The 16913-nt window shown below is 34.4% G+C and overlaps 1 protein-coding gene across 2 annotated transcripts in view; it reads right to left on the reverse strand.

Moving 5' to 3' along the window:
* LOC131040905 (probable methyltransferase TCM_000168) overlaps positions 1 to 16913 on the reverse strand; it is a 54399-nt gene that overhangs the window by 22489 nt on the left and 14997 nt on the right. The window contains exon 4 of one of the 2 annotated variants that reach the window (XM_057973862.2): positions 3966 to 4446. The exons of the other annotated variant lie outside the window; for it this stretch is intronic. Within the exon in view, the coding sequence (XP_057829845.2) occupies positions 4090 to 4446 (357 nt within the window). The 3' untranslated portion in view covers positions 3966 to 4089. Of the gene's footprint in view, positions 1 to 3965; positions 4447 to 16913 lie in introns of those variants that run through there. 2 annotated transcript variants of the gene reach the window in all.

Consider the following 16913-nt stretch of genomic DNA (forward strand, 5'->3'; position numbering starts at 1 on the left):
CTGGAATTAGCAGTAAAATGTCGAGACGGCACTGTCCTACAAATTTGAGCAAAAGTTGACGGGACGATGGCGCCCGGCGTGCACACGGTCCTCCGAAAAATCCGCGAAACGAAGGGGGATCTGTTCGTCTCTGCACAAGGATTCCAGATCTTCAATTTCAGCCGCGTACCTGCAACCTACACACAGAAAAGTGAAGACGATTGGGGGGTTAGGGATTAGGGGTTTGCCCTTAGGTCAAACCCCGGTTTTGGAATTAACCAAGAAATGAGAAATGCTGTAAATGTAAATGACTGTAATGTAAAACAAGTACTAGTACCTTGTTGTAAGGATGTTTGTATCCTTATATGCGAAGGTATAGATGTTGTTGTTTGTTGTATGTTGTATGTTGTAGCATGTGATCTCCTCTTCAATGGTTGAATCATTGTCTTGAATGCAACACCTAGCCTTGAATGGAGACTTAGAATGATCAATTGCTTGAAGGAATGCTTGAATGCTTGAATGCTTGAATGCTTGAATGCTTGAATGTTTTGAGTATCGTTTCCACATCTTGTACACATATGTCCTCCTTCCCCAAATGGGAGAGGAAATGTAGTTTTTATACTTGCCAATTAGGGTTAAAAGACTGATTTTCCCGACCTTAGGCCGACCAAGAAATGTTATTTTCCAAATTGCAAACAAAAAAAGGCCCGAAGTCCCATAGGAGACCGGGCCCAAAATAGGGCCAGGGACCAGGGCGCTGGGCGCCATGGTCCTGGGGGACCAGGGCGCTGGGCGCCCTAGTCCTGAAGGACCAGGGCGCTGGGCGCTTTGGTCCCACCTCCCGGGACAGCAGGGTGCAAGGAGAATCAGGCAGGGTGCTGGAAAAATGCAGTTTTTGATGTCATGAACAAGTTTCGGGGTCTCCATTCAGGTTCAGTGTTGCGTCGCCATCGTGAAGACCCAAATGCAGTCGAAATTGCAAGTGTCACAATTTTAGGACACTACAAGAAGATGAACCTGCAGCCCTATGTTGCTAGACGTAGGTTTGAGAGCAGAGGATATGCCATGGAAAACCTAAATGTAGATGATCACTTCTGTCATGAACCCCAGTAGGAAGATTACTGGGAGAATTGTAGTGATGAATATGAAGTAAGGAGGAGACTGTGGTCAAGATTTACTCTGCAACAGATAATCACCATGAAGCTTCCTATCAATATATCCAGAGTACAGGAGGAAACAAGGGAAGATGTTCTGGATCCTGAATTCAACAAGGAATTTCAAGGAAAGCCAATCCCTAAGATTGACTGGAACAAAAAGGAAGATGATAATATTCAAGATAGAACTTTTAATGTTGTAAGGAGAACTGAGAAGTGGTTGAGAGACAAGAAATTTAAGAAAGAATTGCTCATGTCCTCCCATGAACTAAGAGTTGATTCACATGTTGTGACTCAACTTCCTATTTCCTCCACTAATGAAATTGTTGATGTTGCAGGTGGTTCAAAGTCAATTGTTGAAAAAATCCAACCCAGAAGATCAAAAAGGTCACCGCTAGGTTCTACAATAGCCTGAGTAACTCGGTCAAGGAGCAAGAAAAAGAGCAAAGAGCCAACATTGAGCCAGATCGTTGTAGACCTGGATCCAAGTGAAGAATTTGGAGTAATAATGGATCAACATGATTTGAGTGAACCTGCAGTACAAGAGGTGGGCATAGGTAAAGAAATAGAGGGTGAATTGAATCCAATGAACACTCTTATTATTGTTAATTCACCAAGTACTCAAACAACTCCTCCATCCAAAGAACCTGCAAACACTCAGCGATGGTTAGAGGTTGTTGTTGGGAAGAAATGCAGTGTGGTACCAATTACAATCCCTATGGAAGATATGGTCAGCAAGTGTCTCGGAAAAGTGTCCAAGCCGAAAAGACTCAAAACACAGACAATGCTTGAGGTAGATGAGGCAACAGGTCAATGGACAGCTGAGATAGCTAAACCTATCCCAGACAGAGACTCGGACAAGGTCACTGAAGATGACTTCATCGTGGAGAAAGTTGATTTGGGGGTTGCTTCACGAGTGGTTGATGTCAAAAACTTGGAATCCTCCACAAAGAGGATGATTTCTAGTTAATGGAAGGACGAAAAAGATAAAAAAGAGTTGAAGTAAATCATCACTCAAATGGCTAAATATATAAATGCTATACACCATCCAAGTCGCCAACCCTTGTCACAAGTGGCAGTATCCTTCAACCCCAAGTCTCCAACGAACCAAAAGATGTTAGATCAAGTTCGGAGGAACAAAATGGTGGCGGAGATGTTCAATAAATGGCTTGATCTCATAATACAACAAGGCTCAAACTATATTGTCAGTTTGGTAAAAGTATACAAAGATGTTGTGACTGTAAGTAAAGAATTGGAATTAGAAGTTGTTGTCTGGGAGAAAGAAAGGACTAAGTGGGTGGCAGTACTTGTGCAAATGAATGATGTCCAAAAATTTGGTGTGATGAAGTTCTTGGCTAAGAAACCTGTGGATAGTTTGGATGGCAACGTACTATATGTGTTGAAGAAGAATGTAGAGTGACGAAATTCAATTATCAAACAGGGCCACGAGGAATCTACAAGATTGCTAAAAGGATTGACATATTTAATCGATACAATGCAAAAAGATCTTAAATGCATTGACATCCAACTTATGAAAGATGATTCTCAGACAATCGAAAGGATACAGTTCATCAGGAGGACAAATCCTTGACTACAGATGATTTTTCAAAGGTGGCCAAGATTGAGTCAATGCTCACGATTTGTTCTGATCATCTGGAAGCGCACAAGCAAAGGTGTGACAAGTAAATATGGACAAGGAGGTCTAGAAGCAATGAATTCAGCATATTGGACTCCCCTATTTCCAAGTCATCCTGAACTTCTCGGTGGCACATTTAGAGTGGCGTGGCATGCGTAGTTCTATGGCAAAATAGGATACACCAGCGGCTTGCTCTGCCACGGTGGAATCTTTATCAACTAGGGGATGAGCTGTCAACCTATCTATGGCTGTTGTTTTAGTTTCTTTTGTTTTAAGCAAACAATTTTTTTAACCTATGGAAAAAGTGAATTTTTAGTTATTATGTAACAAACTATGAGCCTGGAGGCTATTTAAGTTAGGAAGTAAGTTTATGTGAAGGTCTGAAAAATTGTGATTTTTGGAAGGAACAAACAAAAATATGTTTTCTGTGAATTTCTTAAAACTGGAATGACTGGTTTATCAATGAAATGTTATGGTGTGTAGTCTTTAAATCCGTGCGTTTGAGGAATTGGCAACCTCTGTTGAGAAATTTGCTAATGTGCATAATATCATTTTGTTATCAGTTATTTCTATGTTTTTTGAATCCATTGTTACCATTATTTACAAGTAAATTCATTGTGGATTGAGTTGTGCTGACCTCACTTGTTCTGTGAGACATGAGAGAGAATCGATCAATGTTCATACTACTATGCATTTTCTTTGCTTTGAATTTATGAAATGAACATTTGTGGAAATAGGGGTATGAGAGCTCTTATTAGGAATAGATCTTCAAAATATTCTCTCAATTTTGTTTTGAAAGCATTCCTTTGTGTTGATGAATGAATGTTGAAGCCTTTTCATGCTTTCTTGTTAAAAGTGTATTCATTTCAAAGTTTTTCTGCATTAAAAATTCATTGCAAACCTCACGAGGAGCTACCCTCTAATGTAGAGGATGGATTTGTAATCAGTTCATCCAACTGTTGGTTTATTTGTTTTCCTTCATAAAGGGGTGTATAAGAATTATATTATTCTTCAAAGAAAGCAAACATTGTAATTTAAAGAAAGGGGCAAATCTGTTAACCAACACCTTCCCACACCAAAAATTTAAACTAAGAGAGATATGAGGTTTTCATAACCTATAAGAACAACTAAAATATTTCTCAAAAGAAAACTTTCCTAATTTTTTCCTAATTTCTTTTACTCATCAAACAAGGGTATTTAAGGACACACTTAAAATCTATTTATTTTATAAATATAAAGATTCATTGGTAACTTTTCTTTAGTTTACTTTTGTTCAATTAGATAGTATTAGAAACTTTACATTGTTGTTGTTGACATACATTAAGTGGAGATAGCTCGTTCAAGTGCTAAAATAATGCTTGTTGACTCTTTCAAAAGCTCATCGATTTGTATGATGTTTGCTGCAATGACTTTAGAATATCTATTGAACAAAGCATCCACAACCCCTTCTCCAAAATGATATGAAATTAAATTCTCTAAAAGTGCTCTTGTTTGTTTAGAAATAATTATCCCTTTGTCCTTATCATCAAACTCCTCCAAATCATCATAATTGATGTTGACTTTAAGTCCCACAACATTGAAGGAGCCTTCTTTATCCACTTCACTTCTCAATTCATCTTCGAATGCATCATAATAAGGCATGTTGAAAGAATTTAATTTTTCCTCTTCTATAAGTCCCTACAAAAACGTTAAACTAGATTAAATCAAAATAAAGAATGAACCAATATGTTAAATTAAAAATAAACACATTTAATCTATGACTTGTGCATTGAAGTAAAATAAGGTATGTAGACTAAAAGAAAAAAACTAGTTCATATATATATATATATATATATATATACTTTTAACATATAATAAGCCTAATCAAATTTGATGGTAGATGGCTAATTTTAAAACCTCTCCTCTCAATATAACTACAAAATATATTAAACATAATAAATTGTTAGAAAAGTTGGCTCAACTTTACATGCTAATGTTAAAAGACAAAAAATATAAATGTTAGGTTATAGAACAAAAAAATATATAAATGTTAGGTTATAGAACAAAAAAAAATTCAATTTCTAGGCTATGGAGGTCATTTTCGGCCTTTAGAGTTTTTGATGAGTCATCACTAGCTTCTTAGTGATAATGAAATATATCTCTTCCAGATCTACAATTTAAAAGAATGGGCTCAATTTGCTTCCCCTATCAAAATGAATGTTGGGCCTCCCACATTATAAATATTAGAGCATCTATGACGTATAAGATGTCGACCATCTTATCACATCCGTGCACAATATCTTGGTGGTTTTACCTCATGATTTCTCAATTTTTATTTGATTTTTCATGTATTGCTTCTCCTATTTATTTAGTGTTTGAGATTGAGGTTATACATAGAGTTTTGTAGGTTCTCTTAGACTACCAAAATTATTCCAAATCACTTGTTGATGATACTCATGTAAGGGTATTTCACTATGTGATTCTAATTGTAACCTTTTTTGTTGATAATAAAATTGGTTCATGCTTTAGAATATGGTGTTTTTCTCCCAAAAGGGTTTTCCCTATGTAAACCCATGTTATAGTATAATTTTTATCGTGTGTTTTCCTTGTAACTAGAAATATTGAATTTATTTTGCAAATAACTCTCTTCAAAGATTAGACTAGGAATATTTAATACACTCTTGCTTCCTTTCATTTGGTATTAGAGTCTCATCACCCTAAATTCTAAGTGTTATGGATAGTATTTTAACATTAATCTTAGATTGAGTGGGAACTTGCATAGAATGTATTATTAAAGAAAAATGGAAAGCACACCAAGGATAGAAATGGAGAAGTCCTCAATAATAAAATTTGAGCTTTAGAAGCCCGAGATGGAGACCATATATTCATGTGTAGATATCTATAAGTTGCAATATCTAGATCTAAACTTGCTATTATGTCACAAAAAGAGTAATAAAAATGAGAAAAATGAAGGGAATCATTAGGTTATGTTTGTTAAACTCTATATTGTTGAATTTACATGAAAAAGCCACTATTGTAGCTCTATAGAAGAAGTTGGATTAGACTTATTTGGCTAAATCCTTGGTAATAATTTTTTTCCTAAGAAATAAGTTGTACTATGGTTCTATGGCTTCATATCTAAATGCTTTCAATATATATGGTTGTTATTTAGTTGTACTCCATTGGAGTTAAGATGGAGGTGGATCACCACATAACTTTGTTATGTTCTATACCATAATCATGGGACCACTTAGTAATGGAACTTAAGCATATTTCCCCTACGCTAAAAATTGATGAGGTAGTTACATCATTACTTTTAGATGATTTGCAAAGAAAATATTCTACATCAGTAAACGAGGTTGTTGGTAAGTTAGGAGCTAGAAACAAAATAAAAGTTATTGGAAGACTATTATGGTAGAAATCAGGAACATGTTATCCCTTTTGAAGGATGGGAAGACAAAAAAGACAAAAAGGATATGTTTTTACACTAAGAGAATGCTATAAGAGAATCCAAACTAACCACAATGAAATGAAAGAAAAATAAGACAGGAGAGAATGAAAAGATGAGACATATAGATACTACCAAAGTAAATGAGCTTGCAATAAATAATACATATTATATAAATATTTTATGAAAAATAAGTAGATATATTATGGTATCAATTAATGTCTAAGATTATTTGATCCATTATATTATGCATATGTTACCTATCACACTACTTTGGTTTCCTTCTTATTGAATCACACTACAATTAATTCTCTAACATAAATAGTGCAAACCTTGGGCCTATATTTTATTGTTTAACATTTGGATCTACTATCAAGATAATAGTTTTTAGTGTTGGGGAGGAATTGCATAAATAAAAATGTATATAGATTTTGTGTTGTACAAGATGTTACCAAAGGAGTATTGGTAATAGTAATGGTAGTAATTGAGAAGTTCAGTAACACACACTAGGACTTAACTTGCAAGAGTGACTAGACACCTAGAGATGATAAATTGAATATGTACGGATCTTGATGATATGCAAATGATAAAGGTGATTCTAAATTAAGCTATTAGGGACGCATAAAAGAATTAATGTAATTCTAAATTAAATCTACTTGTAGAAAAAGGGAAACAACAATAGGTTGATAATTTTTTTGAAGAGATTGTAAGAGCTTTTGAGATGCACATGAAAGAACAAATAATGTTTAAATAGACATAATAAATATATTAAATATATATTTTAGAAGGATAAAGATTGAGGTAGAAGCCTTACAAGAGCATTCTAGGAGGTTTGCTAGTGGAAGTGACAATAAATTACCAACAAAGGGACAAATAATTAATATGCCACACTATAACATAAAAAATGAGTAAATAACTATCCATATTAAAAGAGGAAAGGAAAAATTGAATATATTAGAAAATAAGATAAAAGTGTAGAGGAAATGGTGCTTCATAAATTAAAGTGTTGAGTCCAAAGCTAGGAGTAGTAGGACTTCACAAATTAAATTTATGGTTTTAAAGCATAGAAGAATTTGTGCTTAATGAAGGCAAGGACAATGGAAGCATATTGATATCTAGTTCATTAGAAATATACAAAACCTATAGATCCAAATCTAGAGGTCGATACGGTTTATTCAATCGATCCATAAGTTGATCTAGTAGCACCAGTAGTAAAAGAAATTGGGCTTTATAAATTAAATTTTTAACTTCAATATAGTAGTAAAGATGCTCTACAAATTAAAATTTTGAAATTAGGAATCCATATTTTGAATTAGATGTATCTAACTTTAAGGTCAAAATTAATGAAAATATTGAAGTTTTATTAACATCAATTTCCAGAAAAAGAAGAAGAGAGTTTTAAAGTTAAGTGAAGAAGATTCAAAAAATATACAAGTATATGTCCTAAAAAGGAAAAGAATGATGAAGGTTTTAAAAATTTCAAGAATGGAATGTGGAGAAAGAGGGTATAAAGGAAATGCGCAATAAGTTAGCCATGGATACAATTTTAAAAAATGAAGGATGGGATAACCCTAGATTATTTAATAATTTTTTATTCACTAAAGACAAATTACCAAAAGTTGTATCTCATTTCAAGAAAAGGCACCTTGAAAATATGAACTCCTCACACTATGTGGTATCCCTTGTGACAAATAAGTCAAGAAGGGTATTGAAAGAATAAATAAGCATTAAATCCTTGATAAGGCTACAATGAGTGAGAATGAGAAAAAATTGTGTAAAGAGATTTGAGGAGATAATATGTAGTGATTATTTTGATATTTGAGTACCTAGAGATAAAAGAAAAAGAGAAGTAATAGTGAAACAACAAGAAAGTAAAACAAGACAACAAAAAAAACGAAATAATAAAGAATGAGAGAACCAAGAAAAGAAGAAAATCTACAAGGAAAGACAATTTTAGAAATAAAAAGATAAATAAAAAACATCTTTAAATTAGAAAATTTTGGTCACAATGAAGACTAAGCTTCATGTGCTCGATAAGGATACTAAAGATGCAAGAGAGAATCTATTTCTTTTGGAATCCAATAGGAAAAATCATCATAGATGAGGACAAGAATTAATTGTATGAATTTTTAGAGATACTCAAAAATGAATACTTAAAGTGGTATTGTTGAATGCACCTTAAGATTGAAATTTTTTATTACTTAATTCATAAACTCTTTAACCTTATTCTTATTAGCAGCAATGAAAGGAACAACAATGAAATACCATGCATAAGAGAACACCAGATTCATGTGGAAATACAAACAAGTAAAAACCATGGTGAAAGTCAACTCAAAATATATGAAAAATTTACAATGTGGTTTTAGGCTCATTGCCAAGGAAGTACACTACTCTTTGAAGGACTTGTAGGGTAGAGGACACAACCCTAAGGAAAGATACAAAGATTTCAATCTAAAGATCATTTATCCAGAGCATGATATAATGAATATATGAATCAATAAGTAGGCCTTCAATAATAGTGCCTCTAGAAATCTCCAAACATGAAGTTGTCCTTGAATATCTATCTCAAGCAATCAACTCCACAACAATCACCATATACTGACTTTGTAAAACTAATTTTAGCAACTAATATAACCATGTAGGCACAACACACACTTTGATCGACACTCACATACTCACTCACACTTCAACATCAATTTGATCTTCTATATATACCATCTTCTTCATCACAAACATCAATTAGGTCAACCAATATAGAGGACAAGAATAGATGCTATCAAGTTAGCCACTAAAACATAATTGTGGTGAAAGCGATCCAATCGGGGAGAAGGAGAGGACCTACAACATCATATCACTTCATTCTAAGTATGTAGGAACAATTCACGTGCTATCATTTTTCCTCCTAAGGTTGGGAAAAAGGTAATGTGTAGGTACGCCAAGCAACATGCCACAACTTGACCCAGAACATATCTTCCATATGAACAAGTCCAATGCAGATCCCCACCTATCAAGGTAGGACCCAGAATGAATGTAACACAAATTTCTAAGCAAGTAGAGACATCCAAGGATTCATTGTAGGCCAAGGGACAACACTAGTCGACTGAACCAAAATAGTCACCTTGAAACATTAGTTCCAATAATAGTGCACTACCAAATAGACCATCTGACATCATACAAAGCATACCAAGATGTTCTGTGAATATTCAACAACATCCTCAAATCCTTCCTTCACTTCTTTGTACTTAAAGATCATACTAGCACACCATAACTGATACTAAACTCTCCGTTTTGGAATGCCAGTCAAATGGGGAACACAATATCATTAATTGCAAACTACACCACCATCTGATAATTGAATTAAGATAAATCATATACATTGTAAATACGTCCTCCAAGCTGCAATACCAAAAACATCATTGTGGAATAATACAAAGCATTTCCCAGACCACTTATGACAAAGAACCAGATTGTTAGGCAACAACAATTACTAAACATATTAGTTAGAACACCAAGGACCTAAAAAATGTTGGATATTTCTGTTGCTGGAATGTGATGTTGTCATTGATGTCAACATATTCCTGTAATCCTATGCTCTATTGTTGTAGAGAGTTGGTTTAGTTAGTATGTTGCAGATTTGCTGGCAAGGATTTGAGGTTTCAGATATTAGTATTTCTAGTTGATTCAGTATGAGTTTCATGATGCTATGTGGTGATCTGATCAAGTTATGAGGTCCGGTATGTGGATTGGTTTTTCAGTGTTTAGTGTTGCAGAGTTGTGGTATTTGATCCATATTGCTCCAGAATGATTATATTTTGACTTGCAGATTTGGGAGAGTGTTTGGGATGTTCTTGTGTGTCCTCAATTCAGATGGTTCGTGATTTGGTTCTTCCCAAGTTATCTTTCTAAGTTGTCGTTGAGTGTTCTTGAGTATCAGTGTGTTGATCAATGAAGATTTTGCTAAGTGGTATTGGTGCGATTATTGCAGATGGAATGCACTTATGGATGTTTCTTAATTGTGTTCTATTTGTGCTGTTGGTCCACATTGATCTTTGTGCACATTATTGAAGATTTTATTGGTTCGGTGGTGTTCTTCATGTTATGCGACATATTCGATGGTTTAACATGTTGCAGATGATCTTGGCGAATTATTTGGTGGTGTTGCGTGTTCGAGGATTTGATCTGGGTCCATGCTATGTCCTTGCCGACATTGTATTGGTCTGGTTATTGATTTATGTATCGTGTGATGTAACTTTGTTATTAGGTCTAATGTGTTGGGACGACCTTGAGGTCAAGATTGATGATTTGTATAAATGAGTGTGATATCCATGTAAGTTGGAAGTCTATTGTGTGTATGCGAGTATTGTATGAGCAAACAAGTGAATTGATCTTTCGGTAGAGTGAAGAGCAGAGAAGCGAAGTGTTGTAGGGCAGACAAATGTGCTTAACCGGAACTATAATCAAACATTTGGAGATGCTATTCTTTCAGTTCATGTAATCCGGATTGGTGTCTAATCTTTGTAAGGTGGTGGGCCTTCGTTGGGTTGTTGCTCTTCTTGTTGTTTTGAGTAGTGAGCTCTAGGTAGTGTGCTTGAATGTGTGTGCATTCTCCATTGCAATATTTTCACATACTATTGTAGAGTATCATCATATTGTGGGTAGGTTCTCACCGTGGTATTTCCCTTAATCAGGTTTTCCACTTCAAAATTTGTGTTGTGTTGTTGTTAATGTGCTCATCTTTATTCTTCTTCTTGTTGATCAGATTTGAAGTTGTGCATAATTTGTTTAATTTGGTGAAAACTGATTCACCCCCCCCCTCTCAATTTTCCTTAATTGTTGTTGCCAACAAATGATAGGATTGCAATGTCCCCAGAGCATAAACATTATTTCCAAGTCTTAGAGGAATGCAAAGCATTCTTCTGGAGATACATCAACACTTACTTCTTATACCAACTTGCTTTGTTAGGCTTCCATGGATCAAATTGTCCCATAAACATCACCTTCTCATTTAGAACATTATTTTCATTATATTGTCATGCATCTAATCGTCATTTTAATATCTTGACCCATTTGAACATATTATCACTACCATCAACATTATCAACATCATTAATACATCCAACTCGGTGTAGACATAGACACCAAGGAGGTGGACATCTAGAGACTTGGAACCAATATCAATCTCGTCATACTAGTTAAGAAAAATGTGACAATATCATACAAACAGTAGCCACAACAAACAATAACAAACACAATGTCATCATTATATCCTTAATGATCCACCCAACCAGCCATATAGTTACTCACGTCAATTACATCACTACTGCCAACAGACACTTCCTCAACAACAACAATAATCGTTGACTTCCAATACACTAATTAAGAATTAGTCATCTCTATACCATTGCATATTTGATAGGATAAAAAAAAAATGTCTTCATCAACACTCTCCATAGAACATCATCTAAATATCACTACTTTAAACCTTGTTACCAAAGTATGTTAGATATCAACACAAAGATGGTGGATATCAAACACAAAGAATCTTCTCAAAACAATCTGCAACAATCCTCTACAAAAGAACATATCAAATACCCTTTATACTATCCATAATCTTCTTCCAACAATTTCTTATTTAGTTTCACAAAGTGGCAACACTTAGTTAAGAGCATCAACAACAAGTAGGTAGGCAACTATCATAGAGAACCATCAACCAATCTCCATGTAGACACCATACAAATTCACCATTATTATAACAAGAAGGTAGCCACAATTACCATATCCACAATGATATTTTAACATTTGTCACCAGTTAGAAACCAAATCATCAATGAAACCTCAACATCTATCACCATCAAAGGACCACACATAAGACAACATATATTGTCAAACAGCAGGTTTTCATCAATGACAAAACATATTTCCAACAATATCCTCATTTCTCATTGATAAAAAAAAACACATATTGGTGTATACATAATTCAATGTTGTCTCCTCCCATATCAACATCTCTGATAGTATCTCTCCCCCTTTGACATCAAGTAAAAAGGGCGTATGTAATCACATAATTCAGGATTTAGATTTAGTAGCACAAGCTCTGATTTATATTCTTTGCTTCCAATAGCTACTAACCAATTATCGGCTCCCCCCGAGACAACAATCAACATCAATCCAGAAAAAAAGGATGTACCTTGAAGTTCTTCACTTGGCTTGAATTATTTTCTTCTCTATGCACAAACTTTGCATATACCCCTTGTAAATATTAATCTAATAAACTACTATCTCCCTTTGAGGGGAAAGGCATTGGTACTCCTATTCTCATCTATCAACATCTTCTGCTAAGATGATCAACAAATATTGCCATAGATATCTAACACACAACTAAAATTAGTCTTTTCCATGTTCTGAAACAACTTGCCTTCATTATCATGCTAAAAATATATAAACTAAAAAGCTTCCTAGATAGAAGCCAAAACACTTAAGCAGGGATAAGACTTATATAGTGAATACTTCCCCCTAATCCTTTGCTATCATTTTAGTTTTAGGAAGAACCATCTACACCATCCTGGGGTACAAATTCATTCTTTACCTTGGCATATTCCTTATCTTCTGTCTTCTTTAACCACACATTTTTCCATTTCTATCTTTATTTGATCAACCTCCCTTTGTAAATGAATTGTCCTGACATTGTTTCCTTTGTATAATCTAGCAACATGTCCTAAATTGCTACAATTATAGCAAGTGATATTTTGTTGTGAGATATACCTTCTTCCTACACTAGATCTACAATTTGTAGCCTTGTGACCAAACATGTTATACATGTAGCACTATCCACTGAAAGATCTAACATTGATCATATCTAAAATATCTTTCCTCATAGTTCTACTTCTACATGCACTTGCTCGATGACCATATTTGTTGCATGCATAGAACTGACCATTGAAGGATTGAAGCCTAAAAGCCTTAAATGAGCTTATGTTGATTCTATTTCTACATTTTGTAGCCTTAAGTCGAGACCTTTTGCAAGATAAATAATTTTAATTAAAAGATTGAAGATATGTGGTTAGAGTAATTTGGTTTGGATTAGGTCTTCTAAAATTCTTCCTTTGGCTTTGGAGTTGTCTAAATTCATTTCCATCTACATTAGTCTTCTTTAATTCATGTGTTTTTTATTCCTCACCCTTTCTAACCTTCATGTTTGACTTAGAGCATTCATAGTCATCTTTATCTCTATCAATTATATAGGTGGTTTTAGCTTCCTCCAATTATTTCTTCAAAGAAGCAAGTTCTTCCTCAAGCTTTGTGCACTTAGTGATTTTGTCACAAAACTTAGAGTTTAAACAATCAACAATCATCTTGTCTTCTTCAATCTGAATCTTTAGGTTGATAATTTCATCCCTTCAAAGTTTGTCCTCATATTCTCTATTTTGTCTAATTTCTCACTTTAGCTTGATAATTCCATCTTCTACCTTTTTCAGTTTTAACTTGTATTCTTTACATTCAATCTTTGTAGAAAAAGGTCATCAAGAGAAGACTATAGATTCTTTTCAAATTCTATTTCATAGTCATCAATGCCAACATTATCCCAATCATTAGTTTTACAATCATATTTTTGAGATTTCATCACTTTGGTTTCCATAGGGTTTTCTTAAGCTATTATTTTTAAGGAAAACAAACTTTTCCTCTTTTAGTTGATAGATGTTTCCATCAGTCCTTGTTCCTTCTGCAACCAATATTTCAGAGCTACATTTTTTGATTTCACATCCACTCTTGTGAAATCTTTGCTTGTATCCTTTGTTGCGCATCTAACATTGAGCAAGACATGTTTTAGACCTTCAACATAGAGAACATCCTCTGTTATGCACTTTTCATCTATTGTAATCGTGCCCTTTCCATATATTTGAGAAACTTCTTCTCCACCAAATGTGATTAATCCACCATCACATTCTATAAGATTAATGAACTTTCTTTAATCATTGGTCATGTGATTGAAGCAACTAGTATCAATCACCTAAGCATTTGGATCTTTTGCATGAAGAGTATTCCAGACAATCAAGGCTCTTTCATTGTTTTCATTAGCATGCAAAGTATTAAATTTCTTATATTATTCAACATTGTCAACTTTTACATCCATGAACAATACCTCGTTATTTGAATCTTCACAATCCTAATCCTCTGAAGAGTAACATTCTTTGGAGTAAAAACTTATTTTAGGCATGTCTCATCTATCCTATCTACTTCTCTTTTGTTTCTATCTTCTCCTCCCCTATTATTATTATCCTTAAAAGTACACTCAAAAGCATAGTGACCAATTCTTTAATAATTAATGCATTTGAAGGGTAACTTAACTTTATAATGGTTAGTTCCTTTCTTCCATCTTCTTACAAAGTTTGATTCTCTATCAAATTTTTCATCACGATCAACATTGTCTTTTACTTTTCTATTGGCTTTGAATGTTGCTTTCTTCTTGGAATTGTTCAACTCAAAATCTCTCATCTCAAAGGAAGTAATTGCTCTGTAGTTGATCCTTTGCATAAGTGTTCAAATCCTTACTTTCTTCAATAGCAAGTACCTTAGGAACAACAAATTTAGGCAAGGTTCTGAGTACCTTCTTTAATGCCTCACGTTCTTCCAAATTGCCACCAACTCCTTTAATCCCGCTAACCACTTTAGTTACTTGGTGCATGTAGCTCTTAATATTCTCATCTCCAAACATGCTTAGACTCTCAAACTTTCTTTTGAGGTTCTTCAACTTTACTCACTTTATCTTCTTATCTCCTTCATCTACTTTGTTGAGCTTCTCTCAAATTTCTTTGGCAAATTTACAATCCATCACTTTCAAGATTTTTGTATCAGACAATCCACTTATGATTTGCATTCGTTACCTTTCTCATATTCCCATACATTCTAATTTCATCTAGTGTGGTAGGCAATGTAGAGGGATGATTTTAACCATCTACAATAGAATTATAAATTACATATCCCATAGGGTTCAATTATGATTCCATACTCATCTTCAAGAACAAGTAGTTAATGTCATCAGACTTGTGAATCTTGTAGGATATATCTTGTGCCATCATAGATCTGCCTCAAGTTGTTAAGCTTCTTCAAGAGGAACTTGGCTATAATATCGATGGTTGAACACAACTTAGTACTGGGAGTGGGGGGGGGGGGGGGGGGTGGTGAATCAATTTGGACGTTATACTTAAACTTTATTACTTAATCTACAAATTCTTTAACCTTGTTCTTATTAGTAGCAATGAAAGACATAACAATGAACACCATGCATAGAAAAACACTAGATTTATGTGGAAATCCAAAAAAGGGAAAAACAACGATGAGAGTCAACTCACAATATATGAAATGATTACGATGTAGTTTTAGGCTCACTACCAATGAAGTGCATTGGTCCCTAAAGAATTTGTAGTCTAGAGCACACAACCGTAGGGCAAGATACAAAGCTTGCTATCAAGAAATCACTTCTCCATAGTAGGATACAATGAATATATGGATCAACAACAAGTAGGCATTCAACAACATTAACTGTGGAAATCCCCAAACATGAAATTGTCCTTGAATCTCTTTTTGAAGCGACCAACTCCACAACAATATCCATATTGTGACTTTGTCACAACTAACTTCTACAATTTATATATCCATGCAGTCGCATCACATACACTGATCCAAACACACATCTACACTCACTCACACTTTAACACCAATTTGATATTTTATATACTATCTTCTTTATTGCAAACATCAATAGATCAACCAAAACATAGGACAACCATACATCCTATCAAGTCGGCCACCAAAAAGTAATTGTGGTGAAAACGGTCCAATTCAAGAGATAGAGAAGACCTAAAACATCATGTAACTTATTTCTAAGTATTTAGGAACAAATAACATGCTATCATTCATCCTCCAAAGGTTGGTAACATGTAGGTAGACCAAGCAACATGCCACAAGTCAGCCCAAAAATTATCTTCCAGATGAACAAGCCCAATGTGAATCCCCATATGCTAAGGTAGGGCCCAAAATAAATGCAACTCAAACTTATAAGAAAGAAAAGACATTCAAGGATTCACTACATGCCAAGGGACAACTCCAACCGACCGAACAAAAGCAGTTACCCTGAAACATAGGTTCAAATAACAATGCACCATCAAATAGTCCATTTGACATCATGCAAAAAATACCAAGATGTTCCATGAACATCCAACAATATGCTCAAATCCTTCCTTCACTTCTCTACTTCAAGATCATACTGGCACAACATAATTGATACTAAACTCTCCATTTTGGAAGGCCAAACAAACATGAAAGATAATATCATTACTTGCAAACCAGACCACCATATGATAATTGAATTGAGACAAAGCATAGACATTGTAAACATGCCCTCCAAGCCACAACACTTGAAACATCATTGTGAAGTAATGCAGAGCATTTCTCAAACCACCTCTAACAAAGAACTAAACTATCAACTAACAACAATTACTAACCATATTAGTTGCAACACCAAGGACCTAATAATATAGGAGTGCAATTTCCCCATAGCATAAATAATATATCTAATTCTAGAAGACCGTAACTACAAATGTGGGGGAATGCAAAGTGTTCTTGGCATACATCAATACATACTTATACCAACTTGTTATGTCAGGCTTTCATCGACCAAATTGTCTTGGAAACATCAACTTCTCATTCAGTACATCAT

The sequence above is a fragment of the Cryptomeria japonica genome, chromosome 10 (genome assembly GCF_030272615.1).
Source record: "Cryptomeria japonica chromosome 10, Sugi_1.0, whole genome shotgun sequence".
In the NCBI taxonomy this organism is placed as follows: Eukaryota; Viridiplantae; Streptophyta; class Pinopsida; order Cupressales; family Cupressaceae; genus Cryptomeria; species Cryptomeria japonica.